The following is a 20,568-nucleotide window of genomic DNA, read 5'->3' as shown; positions in this document are numbered from 1 at the left end:
TCCACTTCTCTGTTGGCCAAAACTCAGATGAACTCAGCCTTGAATATATTCAATGACCCCCTAACTGAAGGAAGAAATCCCCACTTCTGAACTCAATTCCTCTTGCTAATATTCCATTTGCCTTGCTGATTGCTTGCTGCACCTGTCTGACAACTGGCATCGACTGGTGTAGGAAGACACTGAGGCCCCTTTGGACATCCACACAGAGTCTTCGAGTCATAGAGATGTACAGCATGGAAACAGACCCTTCAGTCCAAACCGTCCATGTCGACTAGATATCCCAACCCAATCTAGTCCCACCTGCCACCACCCGGCCCATATCCCTCCAAACCCTTCCTATTCATATACCCATCCAAATGCCTCTTAAATGTTGCAATTGTACCAGCCTCCACCACTTCCTCTGGCAGCTCCCTCTGCATGAAAAGGTTGCCCCTTAGGTCTCTTTTATATCTTTCCCCTCTCACCCTAAACCACATCATTCCAGATGAAGGGCTTGTGCCCGATACGTCAACTTTCCTACTCCTTGGATGCTGCCTGACTTGCTGTGCTTTTCCAGCACGGCACTTTTTGACTCTGATCTCCAGCATTTGCAGTCCTCACTTTCTCTACTTCCCAATATATCACCATTTAAACAATACACCTCATTTCTGCTTTGTTTTTCACAGCAAAGACTATAACTTCACACTGTGATATTGCACTTGCCATGTGTTTGAGGCACAGACCTGGACTAGCTTTTCCCGAGTCTGTCCTCTTTCTGGATTCACTCCTTTTCTTTTCAGTTGCTGCAAGTCAACAATTGGATCCCAGCATGAAAATAAAAGAAATAGAAAAGGGAGTGAGAGAAGAGAGTGCTGTTGGACAGAGGAAGGAAATTACAGTCTTGGATGAATCTCAGTCTTCATTCAGAGAGAGAGGAGCAACAGCAGTTTCAGAAGTTCATGGGTCAAGATTAGAAAAGCACAGCAGGTCAGGCAGCATCCGAGGAGCAGGAAAATCGATGTCTCGGATTCAGACAATAGGGCTGCTCTCAATGGCAGGAGGACCAGACTCCTTCCGGAGTTCCAGTGCTCCTCATTGGTCCGGCCTCTAATAGTCTTCTTCATATTACAGGGCAACCAGAACTGTACTCAGTACTCCAGAAAAATGGCCTCACCAACATCCTGTACAACCTCAATGTAGAACAAAGAAAATTTACAACCCAGGAACAGGCCCGACAGCCCTCCAAGTCTAAGCTGATCCAAATCCCCTGTCTAAACCTAATCGCCCAATTCCTGAATCTGTATCCCTCAGTTCTCCAACGACACATGCATCTGTCCAGGTGCACTTTAAATGAATCTACCGTCACTGCCTCTACTGGTAATGTGTTCCAGGCACCTATCACCCTCTGAGTAACGTACTTTCTGTGTGCATCTCCAACATGATGTCCCAACCCCTGTACTCAGCAAGTGAACAATGAAGGCAAGTGTGCTGAACACCTTCTTCACTCCCCTATTTACCAGTGATGTAGTTTTCAAGAACAATGAACCTGAACACCACCAGGTCTCTGTTCTACAACACGACCCAAGGCCCTACCATTACCTGTTGAAGTCTTGCTGCCCTCTATTTTAGCAAAATGCAAACCCTCACTTATATCCATACCTCTCTCAGACATATGCATACACCACCCCCTCAAAACTCTCACCCTCTCGCAGGCTCATACTCCATCACAATCACACTTTATCAAGCAGGCACTCATGCAAATACATACTCTCCTATGCACAGTCTTACACACAAACTCTCACACACACTTCTCTGATGAAGGGCCTTTCCCCGAAACGTCGATTTTCCTGCTCCTCGGACACTGCCTGACTTGCTGCAGCACCACATTCTCGATCCTAAACCTATTACCCTCTAGTTCTGGACTGCCCCATCCAAAGGAAAATACCATGTCTATTTATCCTATCCATGCCCCTCATGATGATATAAAAGTGTGTAAGGTCACTCCTCAGACTCTGGCAAGCTATGGAAAACAGTTGCAACCAGAACTTCTGTCTTTCCTCACCAAGACACATACCTGAGGTCGTAAAGTCTGCTCCCTCTCTGGATTCACTCCAGTTGCTACAAGTGAGCCTGTTCCGTCATTCATTAAGATCATGGCTGATCTATCCATTGTCTCATCTCCTCCTCCCTGCACAGTCACAAGCAACCCCTTAATTCCCCAATCAGGCCAAATCCCACCTAACTGTGTCTTGAATATACTTAATGAAGTTGCCTCTATTGCTTCCTTGGCCAGAGTATTCCACAGATTTTCATGAATGGCTTTTGCCCGAAACATCGATTTTCCTGCTCTCCGGATGCTGCCTAACCTGCTGTGCTTTTCCAGCACCACTCTAATCTAGACTATTCCATACATTCACGACCCTCTAGGAAAAGCAGTTCCTCCTCATCTCGGTCTAAAAGCTACTTCCTCTAACCTTGAGGCCTCGTCTTACCGACCAGCAGAAATGACCGGATAGGGTAGGGCTTCATCCCCACAGTGCAATGACATTGGGAAGATGTTTCCATTGGTAGGAGAGACTAGGACCAGAGGACATAGCTTTAAGACTAAAGGGAAGACCTTTAGGAACAGAGATAAGCGATGTCTCCTTTTCTACCGACAGTGAGGAGCATGGACAATGTGTTGGTGACACTAGCGAGCAGGAGCAGACACAATATGCTCTGTGGCGATGCTGGTGTTATTGACAGATGTTAAGTGTTCAAATGCCAAGAGTAGAAATATGGGGTCGAGCCACATTTTTTCCCCCTCCCCCCATGAGACTCAACATTTTATAGCTTTAGCATTTTGTCTGGTTGCTCAACTTTTTTTTTTAAGTGTCTTTTCCCCAGAATAGGGGTGAGGTTCACAACAAGAGGGCATAGGTTTAGGGTGAGAGCAGAAAGATATAAAAGGTACCGAAGGGGCAACGTTTCCATGCAGAGGGTGGTGCACGTATGGAATGAGCTGCGAGAGGAAGTAGTGGAGGCTGGTATAATTACAGCATTTGAAAGGCATCTGGATGGGAATATGAATAGGAAGGGTTTAGTGGGATATGAACCAAGTGCCGACAAATGGGACTAGATTAATTTAGGATATCTAGTTGGCATAGACAGGTTGGACCGAATGGGTCTGTTTCCGTGCTGTACATCTCTATGACTCTAAATATTAAAAAGTATATTTTTCCAAATAACAAACTATCTCCATGTTAACAAGGCTTTGTGCACCACATACTTTACTAACCATTCTCAACAGGTCCTGCCCCTTCAGTGAGGGGTAAACAGCACAAGGATTAAACACACAGTGAGGGGTAAACAGCACATGCGCCAGTAAAAGCAGATGGAAAGTGAGTGTAAAATGTCACTATGACAGGACAGGCCCCACATTCCTTCCCCTCCGTCCCCCCACAACCTGCCTCACCTTTCACCTCCCGGGCCCAGTACCTTCCAGGTGGCCCCATAGTTGACACAGGGGCCGCCCCACGACCAGTAGAACTCCACCACCCAGGCGGCCGACGAGTTCCCAAGCAGGCCCTTAACCCCATCCGCCTCCAGAATGCTCACCGGCTCCTGCCTGCTGTACAGCCGGCCGGTGTGGCCGTGACACAGCAGCTGCGCCAGGAAGGTGGCGGTGCCCAGTGACGGATGTCTGCCCCGGGCCGCACGGCGCCATTTTCCTAACGGCCGCCCTCCCGCTGCTTCCCCGCTCGAGCGCCTTCTCCTCCCAACCGCCTTCACCCCCGCGTGACGTCTGCACGGGGGATGGGCGGGGCCGGGGGAGCCTCACCGTCACCAAGCAACAGCCACCTCGCGCTACAACTGCTCATTCACAAAAACAAACTCTCCTGTCTCGCTCTGCAGCTGCAGGGGGGACACTGCCACGTTTCCAGGAGCCCTGTCTACATTGGGAAAGCTCACGGCTCAATTTAAACAGATATTCCGACATCTAACGGAACGGCGTCATATCTAAAGGGGGCAATCTGCATTTTAAAAGGGACGTGGACATTTTAACGGGTATTTCTGCAAATAAAGAGGTTTAAATAGACGAGATTACAGTTCAAAGGGATGTGGCACATTCAAAGGGATATCTTAATATGTAAAGTGACGCAGTTATATCTAAATGAATCTACATTTCGAAGAGATGTTGCCCTATTTATAAGTAGAGACAATAAGTGTGAATTCTGTCTGTGTCCCAATGTTGAGTCAGACTGACATTTTTCTTAGAAAAGCTCTGCATTTAAATTACATTCTTGAGAAGGTAAGTTATAGATTCGGGTGTAGGTTAGGGAGAATTGGCCGTGCTAAGTTACCGATAGTGACCAGGGATGTACAGGTTAGGGTGGCTTGGTCATGGGAAATACGCAGTAAGGGGTTGGGTATGGTTGGGGTACTGTTCAGAGGGCCAGAGTGAAACAGATGGGCTGAACGGTCTGCTTCCACATTGTCGGAATTCGATGACCCTCCCCACCAAAGGAGCATTTTATCTGCATCTATCCTGTCAAGCCCCTTTCAGAATTCTACTGGTTTCAATAAAGGTATACAGCACAGAAACAGACACTTCGGTCCAATTCGTCCATGCCGACCAGGATTCCAAACTAAACCAGTCCCACTTGCCTGCATTTGGCCCATATCCCTCTAAACCTTTCTATTCATGTACCCATCCAAATGCTTTTTCAATGTTGTCACTGTACCTGCAGCTACTACATCCTCAGCAAGTTAATTCCACATGCAAATCACCCTCTTTCAAACTTTTGCCCCTCCGGTTCCTTTTAAATCTCTCTCCTCACATTAAAACAAAATGGCCCCTAGTTTTGAGCACGCCGATGCTAAGCAAGAGCCCTTTGTTATTCACCTTACCTCCAATCCTCATGATTTTATCAATCTCAATGAGGTCACCCCCCCAACGTCCTGTGCTCCAGTGAATAAAGACCTAGCCTCTCCTTCTAACTCAAACCCTCCAGTCCTTACAACATCCTGGTAAATCTTTATTAAACCCTCTCTAATAGTATTCTTCCTATTACAGGGCCAACAGAACTGTACTGAGTACTCTGAAAGTGGCCTCACCAACATCCTGTACAACCTCAACATGATGTCCCAACCCCGATACTCAATGGTGTGAACAATGAAGGCAATGTTGCGAAATGCCACCTTAACCACCCTGTCTAGCAGTGGTGCAACTTCCAAAGAACTATGTACCTGAACACCCCCCCCCCCCCCATGTCTGCCTGTTCTATAGCACGACTCATGGCCCGACCATTATTTGTACAACCCCTTGCTTTTATTAAGCCTCTCTCTCACACACACACATACTCTATCTCTCAGGCAGACAGATACACACCCCTCAACACTCTATCACACTCACAGGCTCATACTCCATCACACACTCACTTTCCCAAGCATGTTTACACACACACATGCACAAACTCACATGCACAAACTCACATGCACACAGATACACACACACTACTCTTTGGGGTGAAATTGTATTGGCAGAATTATATTTGCAGATACATTCAATTTTGTTCAAAAAGCACACAATCTGCAGGCAGTCAATGCATCTAATGTTTTACAAATTCCGACTTTGGAAACAGAACCTGTCTGATTCAAGATTAGAATACCAACAGACTCAAATCTCACACCTTTAATTCATTGTCTGAGCGGAGATGTCTTTTTTAAATAAAATCTTCAGTCATCTCAAGAACATTGTTACATATTAATGAACCAAAGCCCGCACCCATTCTAAGAGATGAAGACTAAGTTTGTTCAATATATTCTATCAGTTGCATGACACTGATCTTTTGATATAAGTTCTGTGTCTTATGATGCTGTTCCATGAGGCTTATGTGTTGATGAAGCAAGATGGAACAGATGAGGCGATGGAGAATTACAAATCACGTAGGAAGGATTTAAAGAGAGAGTTAAGAAGAGCAAAGGGAGGACACGAGCAGTCTTTCGCAAATAGAATAAAGGAGAACGCTCAAGCTTTCTATAGATATGTGAGGAATAAAAGGATGATTAGGGTAGGAATAGGGCCAGTCAAAGACAGAAGTGAGAAGTTGAGCATGGACCCTGTAGAGTTCGGAGAGGTGCTAAATGAACATTTCTTATCGGAGTTCACTCAGGAAAAGAATGAGTTACGAGATATTAGACTCGAAAGGATCGAGGTTAGTTACACACAGGTGTTATCAATTTGAGAAGGAGTGAAAGTAGACAACTCCCCTGGGCTGGATGGGATTTATCCGAGGATTCTCTGGGAAGCTAGGGAGGAGATAGCAGAGCCTCTGGCTTTGATATTTGAGTCATCATTGTCTACGGGTTTAGTACCCGAGGACTGGAGGATTGCAAATATTGTGCCCTTGTTGAAGTAGGACAGCAGAGATGACCCAGATAATTATAGACCAGTGAGCCTTACTTCTATTGTAAAGGATTATTAGATGATTTTAAATGATTTTAAAATCATCTAATAAGCAACAATTTGATTTCAGATAGTCAACATGGTTTCGTCGAGGGCAGGTCGCGTCTCACAAACCTCATTGAGTTCTTTGAGAAGGTGACCAAGCATGTAGATGAGGGTAGGACAGTTGATATGGTATACTTGGACTTCAGTAAAGCCTTTGAAAAGGTTCCACATGGGAGGCTGATGGAGAAAATGCAGGGGCATTGAATTGAGGGTGATCTAGCAGTTTGGATTAGAAACTGGAAGAAGGCAGCGAGTGGTGGTTGATGGAAAATATTCAGTCTGGAGTCCGATTACTAGTTTCGGGACCACTACTGTTAGTCATTTTTATAACTGACTTAGACACAGGCATAGGTGGATGGATTAGTAAATTTGCAGACGACACTAAAGTCGGTGGAGTACTGGACAGTTTGGAAGAATGTTACAGGTTGCAGGGGGAAATTTGGATAAACTGCAGAATTGGGCTGAGAGGTGGCAAATGGAGTTCAATGCAGCTAAATGTGAGGTGATGCACTTTGGGAAGAATAACAGGATGGCAGAGTACTTGGTCAATGTAAAGATTCTTGGTAGTGTGGATGTGCAGAGGGATCTTGGAGTCCATGTGCTTAGATCCCTGAAAGTTGCCACCCAGGTGGATAGTGCTGTGAAGAAGGCATACGGTGTGTTAGGTTTCATTGGTAGAGGGATCGAGTTCCGGAACCGCAATATTATGCTGCAACTATACAAAACGCTGGTGCAGCCACACTTGGAATATTGTGTACAGTTCTGGTCACCCAATTACAGAAAGGATGTGGAAGCATTGGAAAAGCAGAGGGCAAAAAAAAAAATGGAAAAGCAGAGGAGATTTACCAGGATGTTGCCTGGTCTGGAGGGAAGGTGTTATGAGGAAAGGCTGAGAGACTTGGGCCTTTTCTCATTGGAAAGAAGGCGGCTCAGGGGGGGATTTGATAGAGACATACAAGATGATCAGAGGATTAGATAGGGTAGACAGAGAAAGACTTTTTCCTAGGATGATCACGTCAGCGTGTACGAGAGGACATAACTACAAATTGAGGGGGGATAGCTTTAAGACAGATGTCAGAGGCAAGTTCTTTATGCAGAGAGTGGTAAGGGAGCGGAATGCCCTCCCCGCTAAGGTAGTCAACTCAGCCACATTAGGGAGATTTAAACAATCCTTACACAAGTGCATGGATGATTTTGGGATAGTATCAGGGAACGAGCTGAGAATAGTTCACAGGTCGACGCAACATCGAGGGCCGAAGGGCCTGTTCTGCGCTGGATTGTTCTATGTCCTAAACTTAGTGCAGGAGGCTGAAAGAAATGAGCAGCTTTAAAACAAAAACCTCTTGGAGCTCAAAGCTTTCAATGAGAGTCTGAGCCCGGTGGTAAGTTCAGGTAACCTTTATTGCAACCCAACTTTGTTACAGCTTCAGATCCCCCCAGCAAAAAAGCAGAGAAAAAAGTAGTTGCTTTTTGAACAGCTCAAGGTCAAAGTGCACGCACCACACCTCCCCTTGTCCCACCCCCCCTCACTGTCTTTACTATTGGCCAGCAGCAAGTTGTCCCTTTGTAATTGGATCCTTGGTAAAGCCGTGACCTGGAGAAAGTATTGCCTCACTCAGCAATTTCAACCCATACCTTGTCTCCAAGTAAGTTTGCCTCCACTCCTTTGCCAGGAAGGGGCAGTGTAGAGTCAACCAGACTGCTGGAGTCACGTGTAGGCCAGACCGGGGAAAGGATGCAGCTGGAATGACAGAGTGAATCCTTTCCCACAATGGCGGTTCCCTTCCCTAACAAGGGAGAGAGGGAATCAGATGGGGGCTTTCTCCCCCGCACCACCCCCTCCCTGAAACACTCTCATCGTTAGATTCCCAACTCCACATTTCTGACCGAATACCAATTCTGCCATCTGTCGTGGGGGGATTCAAACCCGGAGTCCCTGGAACTGGGTTGATGGTCCAATCGATAATAGCACTCGGCCATCACTCCTTCAATCCCCCTGCGATGGCACGTGAACTCGCTGGTGGCTCCGCAGGTGGGAGGAGCGGGTGAAGCCCTTCCCGCACTGAGAGCAGGTGAACGGCCTCTCCCCGGTGTGGATCCGCTGGTGGGTCAGCAGGTTGGAGGAATCGCTAAAGGCCTTCCCACACTCAGGGCAGCTGAAGGGTCTCTCCCCGGTGTGGATCCGCTGGTGGCTCCGCAGGTTGGAGGAGCAGGTGAAGCCCTTCCCGCACTGAGAGCAGGTGAACGGCCTCTCCCCCATGTGGACACGCTGGTGGGCCAACAGGGTAGAGGAATTGCTGAAGGCCTTCCCGCACTCGGGGCAGCTGAAGGGCCTCTCCCCTGTGTGGACACGCTGGTGCCTCAGCAGGGCGGAGGAGCAGGTGAAGCCCTTCCCACACTGAGAGCAGGTGAACGGCCTCTCCCCCGTGTGGACACGCTGGTGGGTCAGCAGGGTAGAGGAATTGCTGAAGGCCTTCCCACACTCGGAGCAGCTGAAGGGCCTCTCCCCCGTGTGGATCCGCTGGTGCCTCATCAGGGAGGATACGTGGGTAAAGGCCTTCCCGCACTCGGGGCAGCTGAAGGGCCTCTCCCCCGTGTGGATCCGCTGGTGCCTCATCAGGGAGGATACGTGGGTAAAGGCCTTCCCGCACTCGGGGCAGCTGAAGGGCCTCTCCCCCGTGTGGGCCCGCTGGTGCCTCATCAGGGAGGAGATGTCGGTAAAGGCCTTACCACACTCGGGGCAACTAAAGGGCCTCTCCCCGGTGTGGACACGCCTGTGGCTCCGCAGGGCAGAGACGTGGGTAAAGGCCTTCCCACACTCAGGGCAGCTGAAGGGCCTTTCCCCTGTGTGGATCCGCTGGTGGCTCAGCAGGGTGGAAGAATACCTGAAGGCCTTCCCACAATCTGGGCAGCTGAAGGGCCTCTCCCCCATGTGGTCCTGCTGGTGGGCCAATAGGTGGGAGTAATGTCTGAAGGCCTTCCTGCAGTCGGTGCAAGGGAATGGCCTCTCCCCGGTGTGACTGCGCCGATGAGTCTCCAGGGCAGACGGGAAAAGGAAGCCTTTCCCACAGTCGCCACACTTCCACGGTTTCTCCACGGGGTGGGATTCCTCAGGTTTCTCCATGGCCACAGCTTCAGCTGCACACAAACACGTGAGGAGCCCCTCCCTGCTGTGAAATCCCCTTTCCAGGCCGTATAACTGTTTCAGGCTCCACACACAGTGCGCTGCAACAGTTGGGTCTCTCGTCCAGTCCCACTGATGCTGAAAATGTCCTCAAACAGGAACCAAAAAGCGTTGATCCCTCTCACAGAAATCACAGTCAAAAATAGTTGCGGTCCCGAAGGATTGAATGACTGTCAGACATTGACATCAAAGTAAGGACTGCAGACGCTGGACAGTCAGTCGAAAAGCACAGCAGGTCAGCATCCGGGGAGCAGGAGAGTCAATGTTTCGGGCGTAAGCCCTTCATTCATTGATTTTGAAACTTCAGTCTTCAGATTTTCAAATACTCTGCAAAAAGGGATTACAAAAGGGATCATCAGTACAGGGGAGAAATTCAGAACAAGCAATTCTACTTTCTGTGGAATATTCTTTTGTTATTCCACAAAATTGAAAGCACCATCCCACTCTCTCTCCCCCTCTGTTCTCACTCTGCTCTAACTAATTCCCCTGAAGGTGCTGATTCAGGATCTTACAGGGGCAGAAAAAGCAAAAGCATCAAGACTGACATCTCTCTGAATTTTGGATACAACCACCTGAAAGTTAATATCTTTCATAACACTGGGATCCTGCTGAGAGTCAGCAGGTCTGATTTTGGGAAGCAAAAAAAAAGTGTGTCAATTCAGGGTGAACCTGCAATGCAGCTTCTTGAGGAAGGACCAGATACAAAATGGTTAATGACTCCAGGAAGGTGGGAGCAAAATGAGACATTAACACCGACACACTTCAGTCAAACTCTTCTCCTGCTTCCAGTCAGGAAAAAGTGAGAACTGCAGATGCTGGAGATCAGAGCTGAAAATGTGTTGCTGGAAAAGTGCAGAAGGGCTCATGCCCGAAACGTCGATTCTCCTGCTCCTTGGATGCTGCCTGACCTGCTGCGCTTTTCCAACAACACATTTTCAGCTGCTTCCAGTCAGAGCAAAACATGCTCTGAAAGTCCAGCCTTCACAACCACACTTCTGCGTTCACTGAAGACAATTAGAGTTACACAGCACAGAAACAGACCCATGGCCCAATCTGTCCGAGTTGGCTATCTGGTCAGCAAGGACGAGTTGGACCGAAGGGTCTGTTTCTGTGCTGTACATCTCTGTGACTCCAGTCACATTTGCCATCACTTGGCCCTGACCCATCTGAACCCTTCATATTCAGATGCCCGTCCAGGAGCCTTTTAACTTGTCATCGTACCAGCACCCACCACTTTCTCTGGCAGCTCACGCCATCGCTCAAGCGACTCCACGTTGAAAGCGTCAGGTCTGGTGCACCAGATGACATCAGGATAATCTTCGATCATTCCAGATCGCATCGATACTCAAGTCAGTGGCTTTCCCGATCAGGATGTTGTACGTGGTCAAACAGGTCAGTGGGTAGGCGATCCCCCACCTGTTAGTTCAAGTATCTCTACGAGAACTCCCTTACTGGAGGGTCCCTTGGAGACACTTCAACTGGACTTCATTGAGTTGGAGAAATGTGTTGAGTTATTATAAATATGTTTTGCTTATTGTTGATGTCTTTCCTAAGTGGATTGAAGCCTACCCTCCTCCTAACACTACTGCTGAGACTGTGGTGAAGATTTTGTTTAAGGAAATAATTCCCCACTTCAGTATACCTGCGTACATTAGCTCGGACAATGGACCACACTTTGTAGGTAATATTAATGGAGAACTCTGTTCCCAGCTTTGTATTTGTCGGCAACCGCATGGTGCTTATCCTCAGGCGGCCGGCCTTGTTGAATGTTTTAACCAGACTCAAACCTAAACTTGCCAAATTAATGGCCAAGTCTGGCCTCTCCTGGTTATGCTAATCCCTGTGGCCTTATTCCAGATGCGATCCATGTCTGCAGGCAAGATGCTACTGTCTCCAGGTGAGAGTCTCTCTGGTCACCCCCTTCGTACCCCTTGGAATGATTCAGCTCCCTTCTCAGTCCACTTCCAGCACATGACCGAAGCAATGATTGGTTATGTTCTTGCTCTAACTAGTGTTATGCGTGCCTTTCACTCCCAGGAGCGTGTGGCCTACAGCAATGTTCCCTCCCTTTCAGCCTTGTCACAGGTAGAGCCTGGTTCGTTGGTGCTCATCAAGAACTGGACTGGCAAAGGTCTCCAACCTCGTTGGAATGGCCGCTTCCAGGTTTTACCTCCCACCCCTACGGCGGTCACAGTCGCTGGGCGCTCAGCTTGGGTCCAACTGCACCGTTGTAAATTGATTGACCGCATCAATCAAAGAGGGGGGGGGCGAAGAGGAGGAGAGAATCCTGGAATCCCAACAAAAGGAGTGGACCCTGTCCAGTTGGGTTTTGAATCTTGCTGTTGTTCTAATGTTAATCTTATTACAGATACTTGAACTAAGAGGAGGGACATGTGGGGGATCGCTATCTCCTCACCTTTCTGATCACGTACAACATCCTGATGGGGAACGCCACTAAGCATCGATGTGATCAGGAATGATCAGAGATTATCCACCACCCATGCTGAGGAGATGTCATCCAGTGCACCGGACCAGACGCCTTTGACGTGTGGAACGTGATGAAGATTGATTATTGCAATGGATTCTTACATCAGAAAGACCAGATGGTCCACCTGGACAGTAGAAATCATATCGTAACCGAACCTGTTTATTTGATTTTACCTGCAGACGCAAGCCTAGTGAGGATAAAAGTGATCCATTCTGTTATTATGGTAAATATTTTAAGGCCGCCCAGGAACACCATCCCTTTTTGTAGGACGGACCGACTCGAGAAAAGAGAAGCCTGATAAGCGAAACTCTTCAATCCACAAACAACTTATGTATACAGGCCCACAGAACGCTCTTCACCCCAGAGGCAGTAGTATGTTACTCCTCTCTATCGGGAGATGACTTACTTGCCCCGTCCCCAGTCCCCGATTCCATTCTATTCATCAGACTCCCTACTGCCGACCCTCCGCAGAGAAATACAGTATCACTTTCCAACACCATATGAGCCTCCTGTTACCAGTTTGCTGACATCTTTTCACTCTACTGCATGGTCGTATGAGAATTGCTTTAATGGAACCGGCTATGGGTGTGCAATTGTTCATGTTCCACATAACATCACCTGCCTACTTGAGACCTGTCACGCCCACTCGTGTAAGACAAAAGGAGCCTTATACCTCCTGCACATGTACAAAGATGGCTTGCGTTCCACCGGCTGGGGAACAACAGGCCTTATGCATCATAAGTAACTATACCCATCTCCATGTACACACCCAGAACGGAACTCTTCCCTTGCGCATTTATAGGTCTTTTCTCATTTCAGAATGTGATACTGTCACCATGACCAAGAGTGAGCATAATGGGAACAGAATTCTGAGGACCATTGTCTACCAGATGTACAGCACAGAAATAGTCCCTTCGGTCCAACTCATCCATGCCGATCAGATATCCTCAATCACTAGTCCCATTTGACAGCACTTGGCCCATATCCCTCTAAACACTTTCTATTCATATACCCAGCGAGATGCCTTTCAAAAGGCATCCACCACTTCCTCTGGCAGCTCATTCCTTACATGCACCGCCCTCTGAATACAAGAGTAGTCCCTTAGGGCCCTTTTAAATCCCCCCCCAACCCTAAACCTATTACCCTCTAGTTCTCGACTCCCCCATTCCAGAGAAACACTTTGTCTATTTATCCTATCCATGCCACTCATGATTTTATAGAAATCTGTAGGGTCACCCCTCAGCCTCTGGTACTCAAGGGAAAACAGCTCCATCCTGATCAGCTCAAACCCTGACAACATCCTTGCCAATCTTTTCTTAACCCTTTCAAGTTTCACAACATCCATGACTCTATGACATCCTTCCTAAAGCAGAGAGACCAGTACGGCACACAGTATTCCAAATGTGGCCTAACCAATGTCCTGTACAGCTGCAACATAATCTCCCAAATCCTGTACTCAGACGATTGGGAAAGTTTTCAAAGCCTACAAAAGACAACCGGAAAAACATTGAGGTATCAACACCCGGCGGGAGTGGAGAAGGCAAAGGAAGCCAAAAGTGCTGGAGCCAAGGCAGAGGAAGAACAGAGGATGCACAGCCGGCTTGAAGCTGCATTTGCTGTACTTTTACCTGTTGCATTTACTTGTGGAAATCGGGTGCATTTTGAAAAGGAAAACAGAAAAGATATCTACTCCTCCCAATCTCTGTCCTCCTCACCTGGTAACTAACTCCCATACCTGAGTTGACAGGGTCTGCTCCCTCCCTGGATTGACTCCCGTTGCTACAAGTGAACAGATTTTCCCGCCCCAGGATTAGCCCAGACGGAGGGATTTTCATTCATTCAGTGTCACTTCCGCGTTGTGACGTCATGAATGTAGCGGATGGGCGGGGCCAAGCCGCGCGCACGCACTGCGCCTGCGCTGTCCTGCGCCGTTTGCAAATATCCCTTCGCTTCAGAGAATCCCCACAGTGTGGGAGCAGGCCACTCGGCCCAACGAGTCCACACCGACCCTCTGAAGGGGAACCCACCCAGACCCATTCCCCTACCGCTCTACATTACCCTGACAAATACACCTAACCTGCACATCCCTGGGCACTATGGCCAATCCCAATCAAGGCCAGTGAGCAATGTAGTGATGTGGGAAATGAACATCACAGAATGATGGAGACAAGGAGAGTAAATGTACCAGCAATTAAAACTGGATTGCAAAGATCATAAAAATGTAAACCGAAAACAGTGTGTCTGCATGTGTGCTGCACTGTTTCAAAAGTGAATGAATTGACTGCACACATTGAAGAGAATAATTATGATCTGAGACTCCCTACAGAGACATGGCTTCAGGACGACAAGGATTGAATCTTGAATATCGAGGGGGTAGTCAAACGGGAAGCTAGGTGAAGGTAGAGGGTTGGCATTGCTAATGAAAACACTGATCACAGTAATCCGGTGTCAGGTCGGATTTCAGGTCTTGGTTTCTCTGTCCTCTGTTGATCTCCTGTTCCCACAGAGTAAGATGTTGGTCTGTTCTCAGCTCTGCTGAAGTTTTGATTCTCCAACACCCCACCCCCCCACCCCTTTACACCTTCCAGAACAATACAACATTCAGTCAATCGAACCCCAATCCACTATCTCCCAGCCTGACAACCGACCAGACACAGAGTGTAGTCGTACCAGGGAATCAAACAAGAAAAGTGAAACAAAAAAATAGAAATAAATAGGTGCTGATGCTTAATGTTTGTCAATGGGAAGTAAACCAGAAATAGGGGTCTCCCAGGATTCTGATAGTGCCCTATTTGAGGAATTCTCTTTGCTTTATATCTAACTATTAGTACCCAGCTATGACTTACAACAATAGTTATGCCAACAGAAATAAAGCATCTGTTACCAAATAGACAGAGATACACAGCACAGAAATAAACTTTTTAGCTGTAAGCACACACAAGTCCATGGGGGTGAATTTGCATTTGCAGAATTATATTTTCAAATAAATTCTATTTTGCTCAAAAATACACAATCTACAAGCTGTCAGAACATGTTGTATTTTATAAATTCCTACTTTAGAAACAGAACTAGTCAGATTCAAGGTGGGGATAAAGACAGACTCTGACTTTTAATGCATTGTCTGAGCTGAGATTGGATTAGATTCCCTACAGTACGGAAACAGGCCCTTTGGCCCAACAGGTCCACACCAACCCTTCAAAGAGTAACCCCCCAGGCCCCATTCCCCATATTTACCCCTGACCAATGCATGTAACACACTGGGCAATTTAAGCATGGCCAATTCACCTAACCTGCATATTTTTGGATTGTGGGAGGAAACCGGAGCACCTGGAGAAATCTCATGCAGACACGGGGAGAATGTGCAAACTCCACACAGACTGTGGCCAGTGGCTGGAATTGAACCTGGGTCCCAAGCGCTGTGAGGCAAAATTAAGAACCACTGAGCCACCATGCCACCCAGATGTTGTTACCTTTTGTGATAAAACCTTATGTTATCGAGATTTACATATGAATGATAGTTGCAACCCACTGTACAAGATGAGAGGTGTAACAATCCAGGTTTGTTCAATATATCATTTCAGTGGCAGGACACTTTAATCTTCTTCCATAAATTGTGTGCCTTATGATCTTGTACTCCACAACCACCTGATGATGGAGCAGTGCTCCGAAAGCTAATACTTCTTGGTGTTGTGTGATGTTTAACTTTGTCCAGGTTCGGGTGGATTGACCATGCTAAATTACCCAGTGTTCAGTGTTGTGCGGATTCAGTTGGATTGGCTGTGCTAAATTACCCATGGTGTCCAGGTAGGGTGCAGGTTAGAGTGGATTCGCTATGTTAAATTACCCATAGTGCCCAGTGATGGGTTAGCTGTGGGAAATAGTTTCACAGTAATAAAAGCAGGAGGAGAAAGTGAGGTCTGCAGATGCCGGAGATCAGAGCCGAAAATGTGTTGCTGGAACAGCGCAGCAGGTCAGGCAGCATCCAGGAATCAGGAGAATCGACGTTTCGGGCATAATCCCTTCTTCAGGAATAAAAGCAGGAGTCAGCCATTTTGCCCATCTAGCCTGCCCCGTTCTTCATTGCGATCATGGCCGATCTATCCATCGTCTCAGCTCCTCCTAGCAGCATTGCCCCAACTACCCTTAATTCCCCAACCATGCAAAAACCCATTTTGAACATATTTAATGAAGAGAATTCCATAGATTCACTACACTCCAGGAAAAGCAGTAGTCCTCACTTTCTCCTCCTCATCTCTGTCCTAAATCTACTCCCCCTAGTCTTGAGGCCTGGTCTCACCCACCAGCAGAAGTGACTGGATAGGGTTCGGCTTCATCCCCACAGTGCAATGAATTCCCATTTTTCACCAAAATCGCAGATGTACTCCCTTTACTCAGTCGCTGTCTCACAAATGCAAGATTTCATTGTAACTTCTTCTGCTCCCAGACAGGACAAAACATCTTTGAAAACTGCTCTGAAAGTCCAGTCTTCACAACCACACTTCTGCTTTCGCCAAAGACGATTAGTGTCATACAGCACTGACACAAACCCTTTGGTCCAATTCATCTGATCAGATATCCAAAACTAATCTAGTCTCATTTGTCTGCATGTAGCCCATATCCCTCTGAACTCTTCCTATTCATATTCCCATCCAGATGCTTGTTAAAATGTTGTAATTGTACCAGCCACCACCACTCCCTCTGGCAGCTCATTCCATACATGCACCACTCTCTGCGTGAAGTTGCCCCTCAGGTCCCTTTGAAATCATTCCCCTCTCACCTCAAACATATGGCCTCGAGCTTTGGACTCCCTTACCCTGGGCAAAAGACCTTGGGTCTTCACCATCTCCATGCCTCTTACAAACATCTGTAAGGTCACCCCTCAGACTCTGATCCTTCAGGTGAGGATCGAAAATTTGAATTTAGGTTATTGTCAGACGCAACAAGTATATGTAGATTTTTACTAACCACAAAATGGCTTTTCAATTTAAAATAATAGAACAAAATGGCCGAGAATAATGATCGAACTCTGTGAACTTGTCCTGCTGTTTTGCAGAATTAAGCTAAAATCCAAAGATAAGAGGACAATGGAGTTTGTTTAAAATGAACACTGACACATTAATTGACCAATTGAACTAACCTTGAGCTGCGACCATGGCATGATGATTTACGTAATTAAGACTCCTTTCTCAGGAAATATCATTGGATTAACCTGCTGTGAATCATGTCACCTTATTATATTCGATTGATATTTTCTTGAAATTAAGGCTGTACTGTCTCAAAAAAAACTTAAATAAATAACGTGTAATTTTCAAATGTAATTGCACAACTTCACCATGGAACACAGAAGCTTTAACCGCTGTGTTGCTGGACAGAATTGTGCCTTATTAAACTGATAGCCTTGCTTTGTACAGACGCATTCCATTGATTCTTTAGACCGATCTCGAACCAAAAGGCTCCTTAAGAGGGGTCTAGATCTTCACTCTGGATAAGTTAGCCTGGCCAATTAACCCTAACCTGCACATTCCTGGGCACCACAGGTAATTTAGCATGACCAATCTGTTCCTGGACACGATGTGTAATTTAGCACAGCCAATTCACCTGCACCTCCTTGGTCACAGTGAGCACTTTAGCATGGTCAATCCACCCTAACCTGTACAAAGTTAAAAAAAAAAAATCACACACAACCAGGTTATCGTCCAACAGGTTTATTTGGAAGGACCAGCATTTGGAGTGCTGCTCCTTCATCAGGTGATTGTGGAGAATAACATCATAAGGCACAGAATTTATAGAAAAACATTAGTGTCCTGCCACTGAAATAATATATTGAACAAACTTGGATCGTTAAGCCTTTCAGAGTGGTCTGCAGGTATCATTAATATATAAATCCCAGAACTTCCTGAAAGACACTTTATTGAAATAGCTTAAGGTTTTATAACAAAAGGTATCATCTCAGCTCAGACCATGCATTAAAGGTGTGAGATCAGAGTCTGTCTGTATCCCAATCTGGAATCAGACTGGTTCTATTTCCAAAGCAGGAATTTATAAAATATTACCTGGATTGACTGCCTGCATGAACTGCCGAGTCTCACCCATGAGCTGAAATAACTGGATAGGGTTGAGCTTCACCCCACAGTGCAAAGAATTCCCATTTTCCACCAAAATCCCAGATGTACTCCCTTACTCAGTTGCTCTCTCACAAATGCAAGACTTCATTGTATTCTTCTGCTCCCAGTAAGGGCAAAACACTGGGCGCCTCCTAGCAGAGCGCTTTAAGGAACATCTCTGGGACACCCGCACCAATCAACCACACTGCCCCGTGGCCCAACATTTCAACTCCCCCTCCCACTCTGCCGAGGACATGGAGGTCCTGGGCCTCCTTCACCGCCGGTCCCTCACCACCAGACGCCTGGAGGAAGAACGCCTCATCTTCCGCCTCGGAACACTTCAACCCCAGGGCATCAATGTGGACTTCAACAGTTTCCTCATTTCCCCTTCCCCCACCTCACCCTAGTTCCAAACTTCCAGCTCAGCACCGTCTCCATGACTTGTCCGGACTTGACCTACCTGCCTATCTCCTTTTCCACCTATCCACTCCACCCTCTCCTCCCTGACCTATCACCTTCATCCCCTCCCCCACTCACCTATTGTACTCTATGCTACTTTCTCCCCACCCCCACCCCCACCCACCTCTAGCTTATCTCTCCACACTTCAGGCTCTCTGCCTTTATTCCTGAAGGGCTTTTGCCCAAAACGTTGATTTCGCTGCTCCTTGGATGCTGCCTGAACTGCTGTGCTCTTCCAGCACCACTAATCCAGAATCTGGTTTCCAGCATCTGTAGTCATTGTTTTTACATCTTTGAAAGCTGCTCAGAATGTCCCGTCTTCACAGCCACACTTCTGCTTTCACAGCATGGAAACAGACTTTACGGCCCAACTTGTCTGTGCCGACCACATATCTGAAATTAATCTAGTCCCGTTTGCCAGCACGTGACCCATTCAACTCCAAACCATCCCGTTTCATGTACCCAGCCAGATGCATTTTAAACATAATGGTACCAGCCTCCACCAACTCTTCTAGCAGTTCGTTTCATACGTGCACAACCGTCTATGTGAAAAAGTTGTCCTTCACGTCCCTTTTAAATCATTCCCCTCTCACCTCAAACATACGCCCTCCAGCTTTGGACTCCCCTAATCTGGGGAAATTCCTGATGAAGGGCTTTTGCCCGAAACGTCGATTTTCATGCTCCTCGGATGCTGCCTGATCTACTGTGCTTTTCCAGTACCACTCTGATCTAAACTCTGGTTTCCAGCATCTGCAGTCCTCACTTTTGCCTAGGTCGAACCCTCTACCTGTCTACCCCTATGCCCACTTCACCACCCAGCACACCCTTTATCTGCATCGCCCCCTACACTCATCCCCAATCCTGAAAAAGGGTTACACTGGAAACATTGACTTCTCCACCCCCTGATACTGCCTGGCTTGGTGTGTTCTTCCAGCCTCCCGCCTGTCTATTTTGCGAATTAAGACAGACCTGGAGCACCGTCTCCAGAGTCTGTCCCCACCCCAACGCACTCCCTTTCCTTTTAGTTGCTGCAAGTCAACAACCGAACCCAAAATGAAAATTAAATGGAAAAAATGGCAAGAGAAGAGAGCGCCGTACTCACAAATAATGGATAGAGGAATTTGCAGTCTGGGATAAAGCTCAATCTTCATTCAGACACGAGCAGCAGCTTCGGAACCTCATTGTCCAACTTCCGCATTCAGACAACGGGGTGACTCTGATTGGCAGGAGCACCAACGTCCTTCCGGTCCTCCAGGACTCCCTATTGGACAATCAAAAAAAGGTCGCGCGCCTTTTTTAACGCAGAGTGACGAGCAAGCCCACTAGCTTGCTGACACCGACAAACATGCGCAGTATGCTCTTTGGGATGTTGGTGTTTCTGACAGATTTTAAGTGTCCAAATGCCAACAGGGGGCCACAATTTTTTTCCCCTGTGTTTCGACATTTTATTGCTTCCGCATTTTGTCTGACTCCTCAACATTTGTATGTCTTTTCCCCTTGTTGGGAGAGAGTGTGCCCCAGTGAGGTGTCTGTGGGAAGGAGCTGTAAACAGATACACAGATGAAGAACCATTACACTATTCGCAGTAGGGGGTGACTGTACACGTTTCCTGAGTATGATCACATTTTCACTTGTTCATCAGAAACAGGGAGCTAAAAGGATACCAGAACCGCGGAGAAGCTGTGGAAATGTGGGGAATGGGGGAAGGGATTCCATTCCCTGTCGGCACTGGAGATTCATCAAGGTGGTAAAAACAATGACTGCAGATGCTGGAAACCAGATTCTGGATCAGTGGTGCTGGAAGAGCACAGCAGTTCAGGCAGCATCCAAGATCATGGCGGATGGAGGTGTAGAGGGATTG

At 47.2% G+C, this 20,568-nt stretch overlaps 1 protein-coding gene across 1 annotated transcript in view; it reads right to left on the bottom strand.

Moving 5' to 3' along the window:
* LOC148142986 (uncharacterized) overlaps positions 1-19,916 on the bottom strand; it is a 30,478-nt gene extending 10,562 nt beyond the window's left edge. The window contains 2 exon segments of the mRNA XM_087975769.1: positions 8,481-9,983; positions 19,810-19,916. Coding sequence (XP_087831895.1) covers positions 8,481-9,596 — 1,116 coding nt within the window. The 5' untranslated portion in view covers positions 9,597-9,983; positions 19,810-19,916.
* Positions 19,917-20,568: the final 652 nt, after the last annotated feature.

This window comes from Chiloscyllium plagiosum, unplaced genomic scaffold, assembly GCF_037043375.1.
Source record: "Chiloscyllium plagiosum isolate Xiang-an unplaced genomic scaffold, Cpla_swu_hap1 HiC_scaffold_27, whole genome shotgun sequence".
In the NCBI taxonomy this organism is placed as follows: domain Eukaryota; kingdom Metazoa; phylum Chordata; class Chondrichthyes; order Orectolobiformes; family Hemiscylliidae; genus Chiloscyllium; species Chiloscyllium plagiosum.
This window is presented reverse-complemented; position numbering and strand designations above follow the sequence as displayed.